The sequence below is a fragment of the Coregonus lavaretus genome, assembly GCF_964263955.1.
Source record: "Coregonus lavaretus genome assembly, chromosome: 37".
NCBI lineage: Eukaryota > Metazoa > Chordata > Actinopteri > Salmoniformes > Salmonidae > Coregonus > Coregonus lavaretus.
This window is the reverse complement of record NC_140024.1, coordinates 27,739,907-27,764,300: the sequence shown is the minus strand read 5'-3', so window position 1 is coordinate 27,764,300 and position 24,394 is coordinate 27,739,907. Positions and strand designations below refer to the sequence as shown.

Here is a 24,394-nt window from a genome sequence, read left to right as displayed (position 1 = left end):
ACAGATTTTCTATGGGATTAAGGTCTGGAGACTGGCTAGGCCACTCCAGGACCTTAATGTGCTTCTTCTTGAGCCACTCCTTTGTTGCCTTGGCCGTGTGTTTTGGGTCATTGTCATGCCGGAATACCCATCCACAACCCATTTTCAATGCCCTGGCTGAGGGAAGGAGGTTCTTACCCAATATTTGATGGTACATGGCGCCGTTCATCGTCCCTTTGATGTGGTGAAGTTGTCCTGTCCACTTAGCAGAAAAACACCCCCAAAGCATAATGTTTCCACCTCCATGTTTGACGGTGGTGATGGTGTTCTTGGGATCATAGGCAGCATTCCTCCTCCTCCAAACACGGCGAGTTGAGTTGATGCCAAAGAGCTCGATTTTGGTCTCATCTGACCACAACACTTTCACCCAGTTCTCCTCTGAATCATTCAGATGTTCATTGGCAAACTTCAGACGGGCCTGTATATGTGCTTTCTTGAGCAGGGGGACCTTGCGGGCGCTGCAGGATTTCAGTCCTTCACGGCATAGTGTGTTACCAATTGTTTTCTTGGTGACTATGGTCCCAGCTGCCTTGAGATCATTGACAAGATCCTCCCGTGTAGTTCTGGGCTGATTCCTCACCGTTCTCATGATCATTGCAACTCCACGAGGTGAGATCTTGCATGGAGCCCCAGGCTGAGGGAGATTGACAGTTATTTTGTGTTTCTTCCATTTGCGAATAATCACACCAACTGTTGTCACCTTCTCACCAAGCTGCTTGGCTATGGTCTTGTAGCCCATTCCAGCCTTGTATAGGTCTACAATCTTGTCCCTGACATCCTTGGAGAGCTCTTTGGTCTTGGCCATGGTGGAGAGTTTGGAATCTGATTGATTGATTGCTTCTGTGGACAGGTGTCTTTTATACAGGTAACAAGCTGAGATTAGGAGCACTCCCTTTAATCTCAACTCGTTACCTGTATAAAAGACACCTGGGAGCCAGAAATCTTTCTGATTGACAGGGGGTCAAATACTTATTTCCCTCATTAAAATGCAAATCTATTCATAACATTTTTGTTGTTATTCTGTCTCTCACTGTTCAAATAAACATACCATTACAATTATAGACTGATCATTTCTTTGTCAGTGGGCAAACGTACAAAATCAGCAGGGGATCAACTACTTTTTTCCCTCACTGTATTATGATGTAAAATACTGATGTTCCCCACATCAACACCACATTAACACAATATCAACACCACATCAACACCACATCAACACCACATCAACACCACATCAACACCACATCAACACCACATCAACATCACAGTAACACCACATCAACACCACATCAACATCACAGTAACACCACATCAACACCACATCAATACCACATTAACACCACATTAACACCACATTAACACAACATCAACACAACAGCAACACCACATCAACACCACATCAACACCACATCAACACCACATCAACACCACATCAACACCACACCAACATCACGGTAACACCACATTAACACCACATTAACACCACATTAACACAACATCAACACAACAGCAACACCACATCAACACCACATCAACACCACATCAACACCACATCAACACCACACCAACATCACGGTAACACCACATCAACACCACATCAATACTACAGTAACACCACATCAACACCACATCAATACTACAGTAACACAACATTAACACCACATTAACACCACATTAACACCCAGTCATGACAGACTGTCAACTCTTACTGTTGATTATCTCTCAACTGTGGTCTACTCTCTAAGAGGTCATATCCCAAATCCAAATACACAACATAAAATAATGGGTTTTAAAACCCATTTATCAGTATCTATACCCCTGAGTCCAAGGCTGCATCCCAAATGACATGCTAGTCCCTTTATAGTGCGTTACTTTTGACCAGGGCCCATAAGTCTCTGGATAACAGGGTGCCATGTGGGAAGCATGGTAAGAGCTGCTCTCTCATGCATTACTCACCACTGGCTTCTGCAAAACAACAAGCCCGTATGAATGAGCTACTGGACTGGAGGGACCATTAAGGATTACGTTAGAGTGCTCAGCTGCAGATATGTGTCTGTGTGTGTGTGTGTGTGTGTGTGTGTGTGTGTGTGTGTGTGTGTGTGTGTGTGTGTGTGTGTGTGTGTGTGTGTGTGTGTGTGTGTGTGTGTGTGTGTGTGTGTGAGTGTGTCTGGTTGTGTGTGTGTGTGTGTGAATGTGTCTGTGTGTGTGTGGGTGAGTGTGTATGTCTGTGTGTGAGTGTGTTTGTGTGTGTGAGTGTGTCTGTGTGTGTGTGTGTGTGTGAATGTGTCTGTGTGTGTGAGTCTGTATGTCTGTGTGTGTGTGAGTGTGTATTAAGAGGCTTTCAGGGAGGACAGAGTATCACAGCGTGTATTAAGAGGCTTTCAGGGAGGACAGAGTATCACAGTGTGTATTAAGAGGCTTTCAGGGAGGACAGAGTATCACAGTGTGTATTAAGAGGCTTTCAGGGAGGACAGAGTATCAGTGTGTATTAAGAGGCTTTCAGGGAGGACAGAGTATCACAGTGTGTATTAAGAGGCTTTCAGGGAGGACAGAGTATCAGTGTGTATTAAGAGGCTTTCAGGGTGGACAGAGTATCACAGTGTGTATTAAGAGGCTTTCAGGGAGGACAGAGTATCACAGTGTGTATTAAGAGGCTTTCAGGGTGGACAGAGTATCACAGTGTGTATTAAGAGGCTTTCAGGGAGGACAGAGTATCACAGTGTGTATTAAGAGGCTTTCAGGGAGGACAGAGTATCACAGTGTGTATTAAGAGGCTTTCAGGGAGGACAGAGTATCACAGTGTGTATTAAGAGGCTTTCAGGGAGGACAGAGTATCACAGTGTGTATTAAGAGGCTTTCAGGGAGGACAGAGAATCACAGTGTGTATTAAGAGGCTTTCAGGGAGGACAGAGTATCACAGTGTGTATTAAGAGGCTTTCAGGGAGGACAGAGTATCACAGTGTGTATTAAGAGGCTTTCAGGGAGGACAGAGTATCACAGTGTGTATTAAGAGGCTTTCAGGGAGGACAGAGTATCACAGTGTGTATTAAGAGGCTTTCAGGGAGGACAGAGTATCAGTGTGTATTAAGAGGCTTTCAGGGTGGACAGAGTATCACAGTGTCTATTAAGAGGCTTTCAGGGAGGACAGAGTATCAGTGTGTATTAAGAGGCTTTCAGGGTGGACAGAGTATCACAGTGTGCATTGTGTTTCTGTTCTTCATTTCCGTTCTGTGAGGCAATCAAAGCTTTTGTCTACGCAAGCACGCACGAACACACACACACACACACACACACACACACACACACACACACACACAGACCTCTCTCAAAGGACCACTTGGCTCTGTGCATCTGTATGCATTTCCTTTCTCGATAAGTCATTACCGCACTCTTACTACAATGTGTGACTGTGTGTGTGTCTGTTTGTGTGTGTGTGTGTGTGTGTCTGGTGTGTGTTTGCGTGTGTGTGTAAAGGCCGGAGGTGAGGGCGAGACACTTGGTCCCCCTCAGCTCTCTCACAGACATACAATCATCTGGAAATCATCAACAACAGCTGGGGTTTAATAATCAAACTGAGAGACTGTATCTCTGTGAATGCACATGAATCGTCTGACTAACGTCATAAAGTATTAATCGTCCCAGAGTAAGAATGTTGCTGATCTAAGAATAGTTTAGTCTTTTAGATCATAGTGAATAAGATTACATGGACAGGGGGGACCTGAACATAGATCAGTACTACACTTAATAGATTTGAACAAGAACTTAAGGCCCAAAGTCCCAAATGGCCAAAATGTGTTATCAATGTTATAAATATAACTAGAATAATTTGAAATCAATGCAAAAATCACTAGGCCAGCAGTAAAATTCTAAAGTGAACAAAAAAGATGAAAACATTATTTTGAGTGTTAGAATGAAAGAGATTACATCTTTCCTTCCCTCTTTCTAGCAATTTGAGCACATCCACGTGGTGATTCTGCACAAGGAGGAAGGAGCAGGTCTGGGTTTCAGCATCGCTGGTGGGATAGACCTGGAGAGCAAGGCCACCACAGTGAGTATACTGTGGACTCTGTAACCATACTGAAAGGCCCACCACATAACTATAACCCAATCACACTCTAAGGTCATGCTAGAGCAGATGAAAAGTGATGATATCGTCAGAATTTATGTTAAAGATTGTATTTCTATGTCATGTGTGCTATCTGGGGGAGTTGAGAATTCTGCAGAAGACACGTTTCTGTTGTTCACTGTAACATATTGTATGGACAATAAAGTTGTATTGTATTGTACAACATACAGTGTCTGTCTTGTTAGGCGTATGATTTTGGACTTAAAGATTAAAGATAGGATCCCATGGCTATAAATCCCTGATACTGTCCTTTCTAGCATGGCCAGATAGTGGCAACTCTACAAAATGTCTGCCGCCTGCTCCACCAATCAAGGCGAATTGCTTAGAATGGGAAAGTCCATTGTTAACGCTCTGGTGACATTCCTCCCTCCCCCCAGGTGCATCGTGTTTTCCCCCATGGCCTGGCGGCTCAAGAGGGAACCGTGGAGAAGGGTGACGAGGTGCTGTCCATCAACGGCCAGACACTAAGGGGCGCGACACACGCCGATGCCACCGCCACACTGCGCCAGGCCCGCACCATGAGACTGGCCGTGGTGGTGGTGAGCAAGGGGAGAGAGGGAGGAGGAGGAGGAGGAGAAGAAGGAGGGAACAAGGCTGGTGATCCTTCTATCAGCAGTAGCAGTACAGACCTCAACCCTACAGGTGAGTAGAAGGTGATCAGACAAGTTCACCTAGTAAGACAGCACACCCAAAACCGTGTGGTCCCAATGTGTAGGTGTGTGTGCGTGCACATCAAATCAAATCCAATTTTATTGGTTGCAAACACATATTTAGCAGATGTTATTGTGGATGTAGCAAAATGCTTGCATTTGTGGCTGTATCATACAGTGTATGTACTGTATGTATACGTTGGTTGTTCATTCGCTCTCTCTCTCTCGCTCTCTCTCTCGGTCTGTCTGTAGTGGAGGATGGGGGAGCCATGCTGACTGTGGAGCTGGAGACAGGAGGAGGGGGCGTGGGGTTCAGTTTGGAAGGAGGGAAAGGATCTATCCATGGAGACAGGCCTCTGGTCCTCAACAGGATCTTTAAAGGTACAGTACTATCCACAGAGACAGGTCTCTGGTCATCAACGGGATCTTTAAAGATACAGTACTATCCACAGAGACAGGTCTCTGGTCATCAACGGGATCTTTAAAGATACAGTACTATCCACAGAGACAGGTCTCTGGTCATCAACGGGATCTTTAAAGATACAGTACTATCCACAGAGACAGGTCTCTGGTCATCAATGGGATCTTTAAAGGTACAGTACTATCCACAGAGACAGGTCTCTGGTCATCAACGGGATCTTTAAAGGTACAGTACTATCCACAGATACAGGTCTCTGGTCATCAACAGGATCTTTAAAGGTACAGTACTATCCACAGAGAGAGGTCTCTGGTCATCAACAGGATCTTTAAAGGTATAGTACTATCCACAGAGACAGGTCTCTGGTCATCAACAGGATCTTTAAAGGTACAGTACTATCCACAGGAGTAAAAGGGATAGTTCACAAAAAAGTTAATATTTGGAGACAGTGGCCAGGTAAACAAAACCAAAGCATGGATTGCTGCCTTACCATGTCCCTAAACCCTTACAGGGTAAGGAAACCGATATATCATTTTGTAATTTGGGTGAACTTTAAAAAGCAATAATGTGCCATTTAGCAGACACTGTTATCCAAGTGACTTACAGTAGTGTGTGCATACATTTTTAGTATGGGTGACCACAGCAGGAATCAAACCAACGATCTTGACGTTACAAGTACCATGCTCTACCATCTGAGCCACACAGGACCTGTTCTTAACACGTTTAACAATTTATTTTATGGTTAGAAAAGTTGTGATGTCACAGAAAGTAGGAAAGCATGCAAACAACGCAGAGAAATACAGTTTTTTAAGCTTACATTTTTATAAAATGGGGGAGGGGAAGCTGATCCCAGATCTGCAGCTAGGGGAAACTTTACCCCAGACCAATGTGTGACAGTGTGTTCTCCTGCTCCCTAATAGGTGGCGCTGCGGAGCAGAGTGGGTTGCAGTCTGGCGATGAACTGCTGCAGGTCCAGAGCTCCTCCCTCCAGGAGCTGAGCCGCTTCGAGGCCTGGAACATCGTCAAGGCTCTGCCTGAGGGGCATATCACTCTAGTCATCCGGAGGAGGAAGGAGGATGAGGCAGAAGGCTCTGCCTGAGGGGCATCTCACTGTAGTTAACAGGAGGAGGAAGGAGGAGGAGACTGAGGAGTTAGCCCTAGACACTGTTTACACTTAATTGGTATCCAGATATAATCAATCACAATTACACTTCTCTAAAAATGTGGGCACAATTAGAATGTGGACAAGATCAGGACAAAGGACTCATATTAAACGGGGCTATTGATTCTCAAGATTTGGCCACATATTGATTGTGGCCACATTTATGGACAGGTGTCCGCGATTAAAATACCTGTTGTGATTGGATTGTGATCAGATCTTCCTGACCACCTCCGGAGGTAGTCAGGCACACATTGTGTCTGGGTATCTTACAAGTGTAGATGGATGTGGACAGTGAAACCATTTAAATCATCATTATCCTGCCCTCTAAAACCATTGACAGGTGGGGCCATTGTCTTATGGCATCAATATGTGTCTTTAAATAAATAAATACATATTATTTTGAAAGAATATCTGTGGAATAATTTCCATACAGGGAGGGACCAGTAAATCTGGTCACCATGTGGACACAGTGGACGGCTAAGAGACACATTTTAATACAACGTGTCGATGCAATGGCAGAAATGTGGCCACTATCAGAATGTGGACAACGGCCTCGATTCAATCCGTATCGCTGAAGTTCAGCGTTATAGCACAATTGAAAATTAAAGGTAATTTCCGATTGAGCCGACATATGCAGCGTTTACCGTGAATGCATTCTCTGCCTTTATATTTCAATCATGCTGAAGTGCAGGTCTTCAGCGCTACGGATTGAATAGAGCCCTAGCACGCAAGTTAGCACCAGGTATAAACAGGGCCAACTGGAACACAAATCAACCGCAAGCCATCATACCATTTCATATGAGCACTATTAACATACTGTAATTATGAATATAATATCTATATTCTAGATCAAATCATATTGCAATGAAGATCAGGGACTGTTGCTGTAGAGAGCGGTGAGTTTACAGGTGCTTTGCTCTGACTGCCTTCCTACACCCAGAACTTCTAGATCAGGGACCACAGTGAATTTGAGATTTGCACAGATATACAGTATTTACATGAAGGAAGGGAGAGACATTCCATTGCTTTTGGTTGTTAGAAATAGTGTACAATACTGTAATGTAGTCCAAAAGATTATGACACTGATACAAAATATTTAAAATGGGATTTGCGTTTTTCATGGAATATTGTGGTATTGCGCTTGATGTTGGAATCATTATTTAAACCAAAGACTATGAGTTGGATTTAATCCATATCGCGGAAGATCAGCATCAAAATGTAAAGTTAATTTCCATTTACCATGAATGCAGTCTCCGCGACCACAGGGACATTGCCTTTAATTGTAAATCACGCTATAAAGCGGATCTTCAGCCCTACGGATTTAATAGAGCCCCTTAATTAGTTTATTAGATGACAATGGAAGAATCTCAATTGCATTCTCCTCGCGTCCTCTCTCCTTCTGAAAAACCATTGGATGAGAAAGCCAGAGGTCCCGCCCCTCTGACCTTATCCTCCAATTGGTTTTGAGAAGGAATCCAGGCGAGAGGACGCGAGGAGGATGTAATTGAGATTCTCCCAATGAGTCAAACCAAAGATATAACTAAACTGGAGCAAATGTTCACCTTGTTTTGTCACCTAATTTGATATCGAGGAAAAACACAGGGTGTGAACATTTTGTACCAAAATCTATTGGAATATAGATACTTAAAACTCTGTATAATATTGGTACTAAAGCTTTTTCCTCAAGATACATTATATTAATAAAATAATTTAATCCAATCTGTCTGTGGATCTGTATGTGTATGTTTCAAAAGTTTATTCACAAGACTGTTGTGCCAATAACCATTCACATTTTAAAACCTATATAGTTATTTGACTTCATATGGAACGAACAGATGCATTTATCACTCAGTTAATGAGACTATGAGAGTTGTAGGCAAAACGACTTTAACTTTCCCAAAATTCCCAGGTTTTCCAGAAATCCTGGTTGGAGGATTCTGCATTTCCTGCTTATTCCCTTCTGATTTTGGGAGCTTCCAAACATGACTTCTGGGAAAGTTGAGTAACCATTATTCATCCATCATTGTGTAATCCACCACTTCTCTTCTCCGGTCTTTGAAAAACAGCCGGTGAATTTGTGTAGTGGGTATAATCATTTTCCTACTTGTGGTGATGGTAATATAATACGACAAGGAAGAAGGACAACATTGGATGTAACCGTCAGTCATTTTTAATGCAGATGCTGGTGAAATACAAAATCTGTTGGGTGGAACACACAGTATACAGTACAGTAGAGTGCAGGTTAAGATTAGGGTTGCAAAATTCTGGTAACTTTCCCCAATTTCACAGGTTTTCCAGAAATACTGGTTGGAGGATTTCCAGATTCCCTGTTTATTCCAGGAATCTTCCAAATTAAATTTCTGGAAAACTTGGAAATGTTGGAAAAATTACCTAAAAACCCCTGTTATTTTCCTGTGTTGCTTTCATTGACAACTTAACTAATAGTATATTTCGATAGCAGCCATTTTCCATAGCAGCTGTTTTTTCCCCAATCAGGAGTTGAGGACAACAGACAGCATTCAACACGTACCCTAAAACATACATCTGCCGCAAAATGCATTATCGAGTAAATTTAAAAAACAAGCCACCAATAGACAATGTGTGTACTCTGACGTTAAGACAGCAATACACTGTAGGTAGGTATGATCTTCAGCCTCCAGTTACAGTACAACAACACACATCAACACAATGCCTTAATAGTATTACACCAACAAAAGGCAAATGATGACTTAAAAAAGCAAGCATATAGGACATGGTTGTGAATGAGGTGGAATGCAATGCACTTGTAAAGGTTTGTCAGTTAAGGTTAATATCCACTCGGGATAAGAGAGGAAGTTTAGTAGTGCGTTTTCATTTCAAAAGGAAACTTAACCACGAGGAAAAAAAGATTGATCTTAAAACATTATTAGTAAAATGGCTTATCATCATACATGTAGAGGACTCAGCAGGCATGCAGATGGTTGACTGTACAGCACTGTGAAGACACATTCTAGGGCTATATCTCAATACTCTGAAGAGGCTTCCTCTCCACCTGATAGGGATATATCTCAATACTCTGAAGAGGCTTCCTCCACAAAACAATAAGCTATTGAGACGCACCCTGCCCTAGATGGATGGCCATGCCCTCTTGTGCCATACCAAAGACAGTGGTTTTCTCAACTCTATGCTGGTAATATGTTTCTTTACAGTGTAAAATGGCACACTACTCACAGCTGATCCCAGAATATGGCAGTCCTATGCTGCTGCTGTGCTTAAAAATATGTTGGGACTCCAGGGCTGTCCCTAATGGCACCCTACTCCCTATATAGTGCACTACTTTTGACCAGAGCCTTATGGGACAAATACCATGTCTACTCTAGCGGAGGTCCCTTTGTACATTCTTCATTAGATGAAGCTGTTCATATTGCCATTTGCCCATACATACTGCAAATACCTTTGCTTAAGAATAATTCTGTGTTCTGTGTTTGACATCTACATACTACATGGAGAAAAGTAACTGAGGCAGGAACCCATGCTTGGAGGTTAGGTGTATATACAGCCAGCAGATGTCAAGGTTAGGAATAGGATAGAGTTGAGGGGCTGGGTTATTGTAACCAGAAACCATCTGCCGGCTGTATATACATCCTCTAAAGGTTATTGGTTAAAGCTGGAATCCTTAATGGTAAAACAGCAATGTCCATAACTCTTTCCAGTTACTGCAAACAACAAACATAGTTTTTTTCCATCTCAGGCATCATTGCACGCGCAATAGAAGACCACAATATGTACTGCAACATTTTTTTTATCATGCTGCGCGACGCTCCTCAGCTCGGCAACAAATACAATAACAATGGTTGTGGCGCCGTTTCCCCATACTGCGGATTCCATCTTTAAGGTATCGGTTAAAGGGCTGTGGAGACAGATTAAACTGGAACATTTCAAGTACAGTACTACTGTATACAAAGGTCAACAAAAAATGAGGTATGACTCGTCCCAATGGAATCCGATTCCATTCTGGGGTTCCTGTAAGGTCCATGCAACATGCATGTTACTGTAGGTAGGATTCAGCCAGTGTAACGGAATGGACTGTATTCAACAGCAACAGTACAAATGGAAGGAGGACATATCCTCCGTGTGTCTACATAATATACAAAATATAGATTTCAAATCTATTCTCATTATTTTGGGGTGGGAATTGGTGGGGGGGTTCATGAACAGGAACTACATTATGTCCAATAATGTAACGTGTGTTTTTGTGGGGTGGGTTCATGATGGTGTTTGTACTCATTCTTGTTACAATAGGGGGGAGAAATAACATACAGATTGCACCTTTAACATCAGGGCTAAGGTCAATTCCATTTCAATCGCTTCAATTCAAGAAAACTACCCATGAACCTCTATGAGAAATTCATATTCAATCTTTTTCCAGAGTTAAATGAATGAAATTAGAACAGACCCTCCCACCTTTTTGTAAGACAGTGGCCACCAGACCTGGTCCTAGAGAGCAACAGCACCAGGGGTGCAGGCTTTTGCTCCAGCACTAACACACCATTATTACACAAATTAACCAAGACCTCAACGACCTGAAATCAGCTGTGTTAGTGCTGGGACAATCAAGCTGCACTCCTTCCTTCCCTCATGTCATCCAATATCATCTCCCTTTGAACCAGTATGCTCTTAGGATACAGTTGCTCCAAGCCAAGGCCAGGTGGCCACTCTTTTAAAGAGGCTGTACAGAAGTTTAGTTGCTAATTGTTTATCTACATTTTTGGCTTGAGTGTTGCCTGTATGGTTGATATAACATTATTTATTGACTCATGAAACAACACAATCCTTAGTTTTAGGCTAGAAATATATGCTTTAGCTCATAGGTGTGGGGAGGTGTGCCCCTTGCTCTCAATAAGGATTTTAAAAAATCCATTTAGATCCATCTATTCCTTTCAGGTAAAAAGCGATTCATAGCTAATCGCTGTGTTTTTTGGTCCCCCTGAAGGCTGGTCCTAGATCTGAGTACCGCCTGTTGCCAGGAGTTAGTTATGGAGCACAAACAGATCTGGGACCAGGGCTAAGGGAAGGTATAGTATGAGTGTATCAGTGATCCTTGAGGGACTTGACGGCCTTGGCCAGGTTGCTGTAGAACTCCACCATGCTGGATGGGAAGAAGGAGTCGACCACGGAGCGAGGCAGGAAGCCCCCCAGATCCGTCTGGAAGAAACTGAACAGCTGTGTTTTGTTCGGCTCCCTGGGAGAGACAGAGACGTTGCATTTACACTATACTTTATGAACAATATTAGAAAGTGCTTCTTCAGCCACATAGCTATCAAGACAGGTGGTCATGTTAGATAATGAGAGAGTGAGAAGATGCACAAATCAAACCTGTTGCTGTGCACATTATAGAGTAAGACAGTGCTTCAACTGATGTTTAGCTCTCTACTGCCCTCCTGTGACGGACAATTGCCTCTACAAAAACGTCCTTGGTTCTCACAGAACTGAACACAATGTTGAGAATGTTGCAAACCTTGTAACTCAATTTATGCATAAATAAATATGAAATGTACTCTGAACATTGTACTCAGAAAATGTAATGACTCTAGGACCAATAAAATGTATTCAAAATAGCTTCTGAAGTTTCATAATTGTATGTTCGTTAATGGGAAAATGTGGTCATTTTTTCAATATCCTGAAAAGTTTGTTTTGGAGATGAGGTTTTCATCAGACAACGACAATAGTGTGAAACAGAGAAGCGTGTCTCAGAGCATGACTCACCCAGAGATGGGGACACAGATGCAGCCACAGGGGTGGTTGAAGCCCCTCACGTATCCTGACTGGGGAGGACAGCTGGGGTGGCTCACGTGGGTGGCTAACGGACAGAACACAGGGAGAGAACATATGAGGATGCAATTGTGTGTACATATCATTCAATCTATCACATCATGTTACTTAGTACACTGATAGTGAAGGTAAAACACATATAGGCATCTCATCTTGGGCACACTGTAGCAAAACATTTTGCAACGGAATACATAACCAAGTCTTTCTTATTGGACCTAGTACATCACAGTTTGAGCATTTTCTTCCTTTTCGTGCCTACTGAACACGACCCACATTTCGACATGGATGATTAGGCCTAGGCCTCAGTCTGGGGCAGTGGATAAGATAAGTTGTCTGGCCCAGAGATTCCCACCCAGCCAGCCTCGCTCTGAGGGTTATGGCTGATGATTAGGCTACATCATCCACACACTACCACTGCATTAGTGACAAGAGTTCCTCTTGTACTTGACTCTGATTTCAGCCTACTGCTGATAGTGTGGTGTGTCTGTGCATCCCAGTGTTTGATTTTCTTTTCTTTGTATATCATTCATTTTATTGTCTTGATTTGTTTTTGTTGTTGTTAGAATACCTATTATCCCTTTATATTTCTTAATATCTGAGCTGTTATGTGCTCTGTAAATGCCTCAATGTTCAATAAAAATAGCCTACAAAAAAAAAAAAAAAAGGAAACAGTTGCTCATATAAAACCCCAGGTCTGTGTGGTCTTCCAAGGAGAGAAGACTACAGAGCTACACTTCAATAGAAACGTGGAATTGAGTCAGTAGAGAAATGTAGTTAAATAATACATTGTTAGTTAGAGAAATATTCAAAAATATAAGAGAGAAAAGACAGAAGGAAGTAAAAGGAGAGATTGAGGCGTTACGCACCATTGGATGTAATGGTGCCGTCGTCGTACTGCTTCACTAGAATAACATCGACAAAGTCTCTGGGGGCTATGATGCCCATGGCTGCTGAGGGAGTGACTGTTCGGCAGACAGTGATGTTCTGTGTGAGAGGGGGAGAGACTAGGCAGGTAAACACTGGGCCTCGTTCAGCAGGACACAGCGTGGTGGAAACGTTCATATAGAAATATACCAAGTAGAATGAAACAAGAACCCCTCTGATAAGCGGAATAAGGCATCGCATCAGTTCTATCCATGACATTTCTAAGTGCAACATTCCACAAGATAAACACTGGGCCTCGTTCAACAGGACACGACAAAAGTACCCCTCCGACCTGCAGAATAAGGTATCGCATCAGTTCTATCCATGATAATTTATCTACGTTTTCCTACTGATCATGTCCCTGTACTTGTGTTCGTCCCAAAGCAAATAAACATGAACGTGACTAATGGAATAGAGAACAAAGGATAGGAGTGCTGCGTTGGGGCTGTGGGTGTGACGGTCGCTGGCAGGTGCCCTTTAGGAAACAGGAATCAAAACCATGAACAAACTGGATGACACACTTTGGTTGCTTGGGTAACTTATTTAACCTTCACGTAACCAGGAAGTCCGATAGAGGTCAGGTAAAACTCACTTCCAAAACCCCCTGAGCATTATCAACAAAGTTGGGGCAGTACAGGAGTAGACAGAACTATACAGCAAGAATGGATGACAAAGCAGCTATTCAGTTGTGATTTGTTTGTGAGTGAGTGAGGAATGATAACTAAGAATCAATCGAGAAACAAATGAATCAAATGATCAGTGACAACTCTCTAAAGCAAACTCAGAACATAGATGCTGATGGGGAAAACACAACTGAATTGTGACTGACTGTGAGTATACAGTGCCTTGAAAAAGTATTCATCCCTCGTGGCGTTTTCCCAATTTTGTTGCATTACAACCTGTAATTTAAATGGATTTTTATTTGGATTTCATGTAATGGACATCCACAAAATACTCCAAATTGGTGAAGTGAAATGAAAAAAATAACTTATGTATTCACCCCCTTTGCTAGGAAGGTCCTAAATAAGATCTGGTGCAACCAATTACCTTCAGAAGTCACATAATTAGTTAAATAAAGTCCACCTGTGTGCAATCTAAGTGTCACATGATCTGTCACATGATCTCAGTATATATACACCTGAAAGGCCCCAGAGTCTACAACACCACTAAGCAAGGGACACCACTAAGCAAGGGGCACCACCACCAAGCAAGCGGCACCATGAAGACCAAGGAGCTCTCCAAACAGGTCAGGGACAAGGTTGTGGAGAAGTACAGATCAGGTTTGGGTTATAAAAAATATCAGAAACGTTCAACATCCCACGGAGCACCATTAAATCCATTATAAAAAAAATGGAAATAATATGGCACCACAACAAACCTGCCAAGAGAGGGCCGCCCACCAAAACTCACGGACCAGGCAAGGAGGGCATTAATCAGAGAGGCAGCAAAGAGACCAAAGATAACCCTGAAGGAGCTGCAAAGCTCCACAGCGGAGATTGGAGTATCTGTCCATAGGACCACTTTAAGCCGTACACTCCACAGAGCTGGGCTTTACAGAAAAGTGGCCAGAAAAAAGCCATTGCTTAAAGAAAAAAATAAGCAAACACGTTTGGTGTTCGCCAAAAGGCATGTGGGAGACTCCCCAAACATATGGAAGAAGGTACTCTGGTCAGATGAGACTAAAATTTAGCTTTTTGGCCATCAAGGAAAACGCTGTGTCTGGCGCAAACCCAACACCTCTCATCACCCCGAGAACACCATCCTGCTGTGGGGATGTTTTTCATCGGCAGGGACTGGGAAACTGGTCAGAATTAAAGGAATGATGGATGGCGCTAAATACAGGGAAGTTCTTGAGGGAAACCTGTTTCAGTCTTCCAGAGATTTGAGACTGGGACAGAGGTTCACCTTTCATCAGGACAGCTAAAGCAACACTCGAGTGGTTTAAGAAGAAACATTTAAATATCTTGGAATGGCCTAGTCAAAGCCCAGACCTCAATCCAATTGAGAATATGTGGTATGACTTAAAGATTGCTGTACACCAGCGGAACCCATCCAACTTAAAGGAGCTGGAGCAGTTTTGCCTTGAAGAATGGGCAAAAATCCCAGTGGCTAGATGTGCCAAGCTTATAGAGACATACCCCAAGAGACTTGCAGCTGTAATTGCTGCAAAAGGTGGCTCTACAAAGTATTGACTTTGGGGGGGTGAATAGTTATGCACGCTCAAGTTCTGTTTTTTTGTCTTATTTCTTGTTTCACAAAAAAAAAAAAAAAAAAGATTGCATCTTTCAAAGTGGTAGGCATGTTGTGTAAATCAAATGATACAACCCCCCCCCCCCCCCCCCCCCCAAAAAAAAAAAAATCAATTTTAATTGCAGGTTGTAAGGCAACAAAATAGGAAAAATGCCAAGGGGGGTGAATACTTTCACAAGTTTGAAACTTAGCCTACCTCGGTGACTTGCTCTACGAGCTCAAACTTCTTGACATTGTTGTCCCATTTCACCCGCAGTCCGTTGGGCACTGGCTTCAGACACTCCCATACCTTCTCTGGACTTCCCTTCACCACCGACTCCCCCTTATACCTGTCAGACACAATACATGTAGAGATAGACAGAACACCACTAACTCTAACTCTTCGGAAAGTATTCAGACCTCTTCACTTTTTCTTCATTCTGTTACAGCTTTATTCTAAAATGGATAAAAAAAAAAAAATGTCCTCATCAATCTACACACAATACCCCATAATGACAAAGCAAAAACAGGCTTTTAGATTTTTTTGCAAATGTATTAAAAATAAAAAACAGAAATACCTTATTTACATAAGTATTCAGACCATTTGCTATGAGACTCAAAATTGAGCTCAGGTGCATCCCGTTTCCATTGATCATCCTTGAGATGTTCTACAACTTGATTGGAGTCCACCTGTGGTACATTAAATTGATTGGACATGATTTGGAAAGGCACACACCTGTCTGTATAAGTTGACAGTTCATGTCAGAGCAAAAACCAAGCCATGAGGTCAAAGGAATTGTTCGTAGAGCTCCGAGACAGGATTGTGTCGAGGCACAGATCTGGGGAAGGGTACCAAAACATTTCTGCAGCATTGAAGGTCCCCAAGAACACAGTGGCCCCCATCATTCTTAAATGGATGAAGTTTGGAACCACCAAGACTCTTCCTAGAGCTGGCTGCCCAGCCAAACTGAGCAATCGGGGGGGAAGGGCCTTGGTCAGGGAGGTGACCAAGAACCCGATGGCCACTCTGATAGAGCTCCAGAGTTCTTCTGTGAAGATGGGAGAACCTTCCAGAAGGACAACCATCTCTGCAGCACCACCAATCAGGCCTTTATGGTAGAGTGGCCAGACTTAAGCCACTCCTCAGTAAAAAGGCACATGAAAGCCCACTTGGACTTTGCAAAAAGGCACTTAAAGGACTCTCAGACCATGAGAAACAAGATTCTCTGGTCTGATGAAACCAAGATTGAACTCATTGGCCTGAATGCCAAGCGTCACATCTGGAGGAAACCAGGCACAGCTCATCACCTGGCCAATATCATCCCTATGGTGAAGCATGGTGGTGGCAGCATCATGCTGTGGGGATCTTTTTCAGCGGCAGGGACTAGTAGACTAGTCAGGATCGAGGAAAAGATTAACGGAGCAAAGTATAGAGAGATCCTTGATGAAAACCTGGTCCAGAGCACTCAGGACCTCAGACTGGGGCGAAGGTTCACCTTCCAACAGGACAATGACCCTAAGCACACATCTAAGACAATGCAGGAGTGGCTTCGAGACAAGTCTCTGATGTCCTTGAGTAGCCCAGCCAGAGCCCAGACTTGAACCCGATCTAACATCTCTGGAGAGACCTGAAAATAGCTGTGCAGCGACGCTCCCCATCCAACCTGACAGAGCTTGAGAGGATCTGCAGAGAAGAATGGGAGAAACTCCCCAAATACAGGTGTGCCAAGCTTGTAGCATCATACCAAAGAAGACTTGAGGCTGTAAACGCTGCCAAAGGTGCTTCAACAAAGTACTGAGTAAAGGGTCTGAATACTTATGTAAATGTGATATTTTTATTTATTTTGAATACATTTGCAATAATTTATAAAATCATGTTTTTGTTTTGTCATTATTGGGTATTGTGTGTAGATTGATGGAAAAAAACAACAATTTAATCCATTTTAGAATAAGGCTGTAACGTAACAAAATGTGGAAAAAGTGAAGGGGTCTAAATACTTTCTGAATGCACTGTACCTGTCAGACACAACACATGTAGAGACAGACAGAACACCACTAACCCTAATACCTGTCAAACATAACACATGTAGAGATAGGTCTACTTGGGGGGTGGTTTCCGGTTTCCCAGAGACCGATTAAGCCCAGTCCTCAACTAAAAAGTACTGTCAATGGAGATTCTCCATTAAGAATGCTTTTTAGTCCAGGACTAGGCTAAATCTGTGTCTGGGAAGCCAGCCCTGGGTGTTATAGCACCAATCCTGGGGTGTATCTTAATTAACTCCATCTCCATGTTCTCGCCTTCATCTGCACTGAACTGAAAACAGGAATGGTAAAAGCAAGCTGGTGGATATTTGTTTCTCCGTTTTTTCACATCAATGCAGCTGAAGGAAACAGGTTGAGGAGAGGGAAAGTAGGCCTCATTAGACTATTATGATACACAGCTGAAGATGAACTTAGTAACAATTGATCAGTCCAACAGTTTATCAATAACTGATGCTGTCAGTTCTGTTGGAGAAAGCCTTGACAGGAACTAGGTACCCCTGTTAAGCAGTAACATTAAAGACTCTCCGGAGATAAGATTATGAAAACTTGCTTCCAATCCTATACAAAAATGTAGAAATGAATGATTTAGCCTTGCTAAGGAGAATAACTTATACTTACACATTTCCAGGGAACTCAGTCGAAGGCCGCCAGGACACGATGACGTCATTCTAAAAATGGACAGACGCATCCATTTGTCATAAACAAAACATTGGTTGCTGTTGTCACCCACTGCATTTACCTAGCTATGTTATTTACAATGACACAGCAAAATGGAGCTGTTAACACGGTGCACGGAAAGGCACGTCACCTGTGATGATCAAATATTAATATTGCTACCTAGAACATTACGCACCGATTTCTTGCAGACTTTCCACCCAGACTCGTCCTTTGTGTAACTCAAAAGACAATCCCCAACTGCATTCGCTCTGTGCTGGTAATCCATGCTTGTTGAGTCCGCCAGGCAGATGTGAAGATGGAGGTCTTGCAACCTGTTCAACTAGCTAGCCAGCTGTCAGGCTAACCGACTAGTTCCCTAGCTAACATTAGCCGTGATTCCAAATGGATGGATGTAGACTGACACACAAGATAACTAGTTAGCGTAGATTATGAAGCGTAGAATATGAGCTATGAATATGAGATAGTTACGTTTAGTAACAGATAGCCACACACGCCAATATAAGACCATTTACAGTAACGTTAGCTAGCTAACGTTAGCTAATGAAAAGATTGAATGAAAGACTTGCATTATCGTTAGCCGCGAGGTTCCTGAAGTCAGTAAAATAGCCACATCTGGCAACCATCAACAGATCTGCTTAAAAATAAATATTGATTGTCATAAACATCTAATACGAATGTGTAGTAAATATGCAGCTTATTTAGCCAGCAGGCTAGCTGGCCGTTTTCCCATCAACTGATGAAAAAATTAATGTGAAAAAGTATGTTTTCTGATTGGTTGGAAGCTTGGAACTGTGTTGAAGTGAATGCTGGGAATTGTAGTTTGAAATGGATAGTTAGGGTGAGATGGAAGGGTGAGAACAATTGATACTTTCAATGTTCTTATTGCAACGACAATCAGTTATCGAAACACATCTGTTCATCTGTCAAGTATTTTTTTCTCCACCAACAGTGCAGACTCAGGCCAAGTTATCATCGACATGGTATTCCTTTTCTAAATGTACTTTATACATATCCTAAGGTGTTATACATGTTGCACATCATACTTTACCACAGTATCATCGTTTTATTGAGTTGAAGGCCATGTTTGCTTGGTACAATGTAATGTACACACAATAGCCAATATAACAACACCTGTTTGTGATAACCCTAAAACAAACATCAAGTGCCATACCAATAACCTTAGTGTAGAACAAAACGATCTGATGCTTAGGTACACTATTATGGACCATTGACCATTATATTTATTTTATTGAGAGCAAATACAGTATCCATGACAATGTGAGCATATAATATATTATGCATGTTATGCACATAGAGCTTTTTGTTAACACATACAAACAAAGTATAGCATTAGCCATGAATGGGCTATTCACTTTTTCTGTGGTTTACAATACGACTTAATGTAACCCATTGCAAAGTAATTAACTCTACAGGTCGTTATTGTAAAATATAATTTGCTTTCAATAACTTACATGGATTAATAAAGGTTAAATAAACATAGATAGATTCACAATACCAATACACAAACTACACATTGGAGAAGACCAGTTCTTTAGACCCAGACACGTTGGTGTCTATACTGGCTTTGGACTTCTTCTTAGCCAGCTTGCCTTGCCTGGCCTCAGACTTGAGGTACTTCTCCTTGTTGTGAATTACCTGGATGTACTGGTCTGTGCTGCTGTTTTGCTGGTCGCTACTGGAGGCCAGAGAGGCCGAGTCCGACTCAGTCAGGGAAGGCTCCATCTTCGACCTGGACGTCTTGGGCTTGACCTGGAGCTCCAGGCGTCTTCCAGGGCCCTGCGGGGAAGAGTGTGCGAGTCTGCCCGGGGAGTGGGAGTGTCTGGCCGGGGACTGTGTGTGCCTGACTGGTGGTGGAAGCTCGGCTCCTCTGATGCTGGTCTGGGAGAGGGAGTGCAAGCGCGTCTCCATATCCTCCCAGTCCCCTTCTTGGGCTTCACCGCCGTAGCGCCCCCTAGCGGTGTGGCTGTCTTTCGGTGCCATAGACAACTTGCTCTCCAGGCGCTCTCCGATGTAGAAGCGCGCCGGCTGGTGGAGGTCGGAGAGCGAGCGGGGCCGGTGCGTCTGCCCGAACAACCCCCTCCTAGACTCCCTCTTCCCCCCTCCCTCTTCCTCCTCCTCTTCCTCACTCAGGTGCGACTGCGGCGGATTCGACCTATGCGGGTGCCCATGCAGATGCGGAGCCCTTGGAGTATACCGCTTGATATTCCGCGGGATCAGCTCCACGATCTCACCCACCGGGTCCTCCGCTCGGAAGTGGCGAGGGACGCGCGTGGCGGATCGAAGCAGCTTTTTCCTAGCTTCGTGCTCGTTGACGATGACGTAGCGCGTGGTGTGGGGGCGACGGCCCACGTAGCTCTGGGCGGTCACTATCCCAGCTGTCTCTGTGGGGTGCATGGGCCTGATGGTCTTCCTGTAGAGGGGGTCGGAGTGGATGTTCTCTGAGGAGTAGCGTGTCGGGGGGTTGTAGGCCACATGGTGGTAGGACTTGGACCTGCAGGTACCGCTAGGGCCTCCCAGGTAGGCAGGGTGTCTGTGGTGACAGAGGGAAATACAGATGGTAAATGTTACTATGTGGTCGTAATAAGAGACCACTTCAACTTGCATCATTACGGTAACAAATACTACTGATGCTGTGTATCGTTGATTCCTTTAGTAGTGACAGTACTCCAGGCCATAGTATGCCAAAAGGGACTTTAGTAGGATTTAAATACCCACTGCTTATTAGCTACTGTTGTAGAAAACTACACTTTTCCTTTCATGACCACTAATCTGACTTGATGAGTGAAAGCATTGAGGTGGAATCCCACTTAGTCATGCATTGATGTTTATGGGAGACTAAGTTTAAACTTTGGGCTAGATGCTGGAGTCCCCCTTCAGAGGTTTATTTAGGACTAACAACATGGACGCCAACCCTTAATCCTCCTGTAGACACACCTGTAGAGGACTGTATTAAAGCCCATGACTGACCAGACAGAATAACACATCATATGTGTGTGTGTGTGACACACCTGTTAGGGATGTGCTCCGGCCTTTGCTTGTGCAGTATGGACACTGTTGGACTTCTAGACGCCCCAGCAGCAGCTGTCGCCCTAGCGATCTCGGCCCTCGATGCCGACTGGGTGATGGTGCGGATGCCGTTGCCGTGTCGATCAGGCGACTGGAAGTTTGTGACGCTGCCGTTGCGTCGGGGTGACGGCGTGCGAATGGACGACTCGCGGCTGGTGATGTCACTGTCCTGCTGGTCAGGCTTCCTGTCCCCGCCAGGGACCTCCGTGGCCTGTAGCCTCGCTGTGGGTGGGGGTCAAAGGTCAGCTGTTACAGGTCAGGGATTATAGCTTAAGTGTTCAAAAGTTCAAAACTTTATTGGTCAAAGGTTAATAGTCAAGTGAGGTGAAGGGTTAAAGGTCAGAGGTAAGAGGTAAGAGGTTAGGGGAGATGTACAGTTGAAGTCGGAAGTTTACATACACCTTAGCCAAATACGTTTAAACTCAGTTTTTCACAATTCCTGACATTTAATCCTAGTAGAAATTCCCTGTCTTAGGTCAGTTAGGATCACCACTTTATTTCAAGAATGTGAAATGTCAGAATAATAGTAGAGATAATTATTTATTTCAGCTTGTACAGTATTTGTTTCATCACATTCCCAGTGGGTCAGAAGTTTAAATACACTCAATTAGTATTTGGTAGCATTGCCTTTAAATTGTTTAACTTGGGTCAAACGTTTCAGATAGCCTTCCACAAGCTTCCCACAGTAAGTTGGGTGAATTTTGGCCCATTCCTCCTGACAGAGCTGGTGTAACTGAGTCAGGTTTGTAGGCCTCGCTTTTTCAGTTCTGCCCACAGATTTTCTATAGGATTGAGGTCAGGGCTTTGTGATGGCCACTCCAATACCTTGACTTTGTTGTCCTTAAGCCATTTTGCCACAACTTTGGAAGTATGCTTGGGGTCATTGTCCATTTGGAAGACCCATTTGCGACCAAGCTTTAACTTCCTGACTGATGTCTAGAGATGTTGCTTCAATATATCCACATATTTTTCCTTCCTCATGATGCCATCTATTTTGTGAAGTGCACCAGTCCCTCCTGCAGCAAAGCACCCCCACAGCATGATGCTGCCACCCCTGTTCTTCACAGTTGGGATGGTGTTCTTCGGCTTGCAAGCAGCCCCCTTTTTCCTCCAAACATAAAAATGGTCATTATGGCCAAACAGTTCTATTTTTGTTTCATCAGACCAGAGGACATTTCTCAAAAAAGTATGATCTTTGTCCCCATGTGCAGTTGCAAACCGTAGTCTGACTTTTTTATGGCTGTTTTGGAGCAGTGGCTTCTTCCTTGCTGAGCGGCCTTTCAGGTTATGTCGATATAGGACTCGTTTTACTGTGGATATAGATACTTTTGTACCTGTTTCCTCCAGCATCTTCACAAGGTCCTTTGCTTTTGTTCTGGGATTGATTTGCACTTTTCGCACCAAAGTACGTTCATCTCTAGGAGATAGAACGTGTCTCCTTCCTGAGCGGTATGATGGCTGCGTGGTCCCATGGTGTTTATACTTACGTACTATTGTTTGTACAGATGAACGTGGTACCTTCAGGCGTTTGGAAATTGCTCCCAAGGATGAACCAGGCTTGTGGAGGTCTACAAAAAATATTCTGAGGTCTTGGCTGATTTCTTTTGATTTTCCCATGATGTCATGCAAAGAGGCACTGAGTTTGAAGGTAGGCCTTGAAATACATCTACAGGTACAGAAGCTTTTAAAGCCATCATTTTCTGGAATTTTCCAAGCTGTTTAAAGGCACAGTCAACTTAGTGTATGTAAACTTCTGACTCACTGGAATTGTGATACAGTGAATTATAAGTGAAATAATCTGTCTGTAAACAATTGTTGGAAAAATGACTTGTGTCATGCACAAAGTAGATGTCCTAACCGACTTGCCAAAACTATAGTTTGTTAACAAGACATTTGTGGAGTGGTTGAAAAATGAGTTTTAATGACTCCAACCTAAGTGTATGTAAACTTCCGACTTCAACTGTAGATATAGAATACATAGAACCAACCAACTACAAAGTAAAATGATGAGTTTTACCTGAAGCCAGCTGGAATACCTTCTTCTTGTCTTCTGTTCTCTCCTGACAAAGACATTTCTGTTCAGCACACAGTCATGAGACTAAGCATGCATCCCAAATGGCACCATATTCCCTATGTAGTCCACTACTTTTAACCAGAGACAAAAGTTGTAAACTGTATTGGGGATAGGGTGCCATTTGGAACGCACTCTAAGTTTATTTAATGTATAATGGTGACTGAATCCGAGAACTTTAACAATAGCGTCTAGAACTCACAGTCTGAAGCTGCATCCTCAGCTGGTTGTTGGTGAATTTGAGGGATCTGGCGATGGCCTGAAGGTAGTATATCAACATGCTGAAAGACACAGAGAGAGTTACCCCAAGAGGACTGACACAATGTCTGATCAACATGCTGAAAGGCACAGGTAGAGTTACCTAAGAGTGACACAACTTGACCAATCCGAATGCATCAAGCAAGTCAGGCTACAGACATAATGTGTGTGTGTGAGTCTGTGTGTGTGAGTCTGTGTGTGTGAGTCTGTGTGTGTGAGTCTGTGTGTGTGAGTCTGTGTGTGTGAGTCTGTGTGTCTGAGTCTGTGGGTGTGTGTGAGAGAGTCTGCATTCCTGTGTGTGAGTCTGCATGTGTATGTGTACTCACAACAGCAGCAGCAGAGCGGGCAGCGCTACGACAGGGCTGGTGACATAACTCATCACTTTACTGAACCATAGCGGGAAGTCATTGGCTATCGTCTCCGAGATTATGTCATAAATCTTCTCCTGACCGCTGCAGGGAAGCACACACACACACACACACACACACACACTAAATCGGACCATTGTATTACAGGAAAGGATGAAGCATAGTGGCACAGCAGAATTAAAGCTATACAGGCTTTTCTTCTTGGCCATTATACTGCTTTCAGCTATTCAGCTGATGATGATGTGTGATGGTAATAAAATAATCATGGATTTATGTTTTATAGCCATTTTCAAGGTGCTCAATAGGAGTTAGCTCGTCCACACACACACTCACTCACTTGGGCTACAAACACACACACACACACACACACACACACACACACACACACACACACACACACACACACACACACAGTGTACTGCAACCCTATTAAAAGTGTGGCTTACATTACCTTAATTTACAAGGCCTAACTTTAAAATGGGCACCATGTTTAAAGAGCTTCACAGGAACAATTGTTTACCTAAATGGCCCGC

At 43.4% G+C, this 24,394-nt stretch overlaps 3 protein-coding genes across 3 annotated transcripts in view; 1 reads left to right on the top strand and 2 right to left on the bottom strand.

Moving 5' to 3' along the window:
• The window catches only part of LOC311111403 (pro-interleukin-16-like), a gene marked incomplete at its 5' end in the record, with an annotated part of 33,048 nt that extends 24,975 nt beyond the window's left edge, over positions 1 to 8,073 (top strand). Inside the window, 4 exons of the mRNA XM_084154116.1 lie at positions 3,983 to 4,084; positions 4,540 to 4,804; positions 5,065 to 5,193; positions 6,151 to 8,073. Of these exons, the coding sequence (XP_084010242.1) occupies positions 3,983 to 4,084; positions 4,540 to 4,804; positions 5,065 to 5,193; positions 6,151 to 6,329 (675 nt within the window). The 3' untranslated portion in view covers positions 6,330 to 8,073. The remainder of the gene's footprint in view (positions 1 to 3,982; positions 4,085 to 4,539; positions 4,805 to 5,064; positions 5,194 to 6,150) is intronic.
• Positions 8,074 to 8,544: 471 nt separating this feature from the next.
• Positions 8,545 to 18,829, bottom strand: LOC311111605 (stAR-related lipid transfer protein 5-like). The gene is made up of 6 exons (XM_084154374.1): positions 18,253 to 18,829; positions 18,018 to 18,067; positions 15,574 to 15,706; positions 13,070 to 13,187; positions 12,138 to 12,231; positions 8,545 to 11,613 (listed from the first exon to the last, which is right to left on the bottom strand). The coding sequence occupies exons 1-6, from the start codon at positions 18,340 to 18,342 to the stop codon at positions 11,463 to 11,465; spliced, it is 636 nt and encodes a 211-aa protein (XP_084010500.1). The 5' UTR covers positions 18,343 to 18,829; the 3' UTR covers positions 8,545 to 11,462.
• A 775-nt stretch (positions 18,830 to 19,604) lies between these two features.
• LOC311111402 (transmembrane channel-like protein 3) overlaps positions 19,605 to 24,394 on the bottom strand; it is a gene marked incomplete at both ends in the record, with an annotated part of 36,185 nt that continues 31,395 nt past the window's right edge. Inside the window, 6 exons of the mRNA XM_084154115.1 lie at positions 19,605 to 20,508; positions 21,107 to 21,386; positions 23,182 to 23,224; positions 23,438 to 23,516; positions 23,820 to 23,945; positions 24,382 to 24,394. The exon at positions 24,382 to 24,394 is cut by the window's right edge and continues 98 nt beyond it. Coding sequence (XP_084010241.1) covers positions 19,605 to 20,508; positions 21,107 to 21,386; positions 23,182 to 23,224; positions 23,438 to 23,516; positions 23,820 to 23,945; positions 24,382 to 24,394 — 1,445 coding nt within the window. The remainder of the gene's footprint in view (positions 20,509 to 21,106; positions 21,387 to 23,181; positions 23,225 to 23,437; positions 23,517 to 23,819; positions 23,946 to 24,381) is intronic.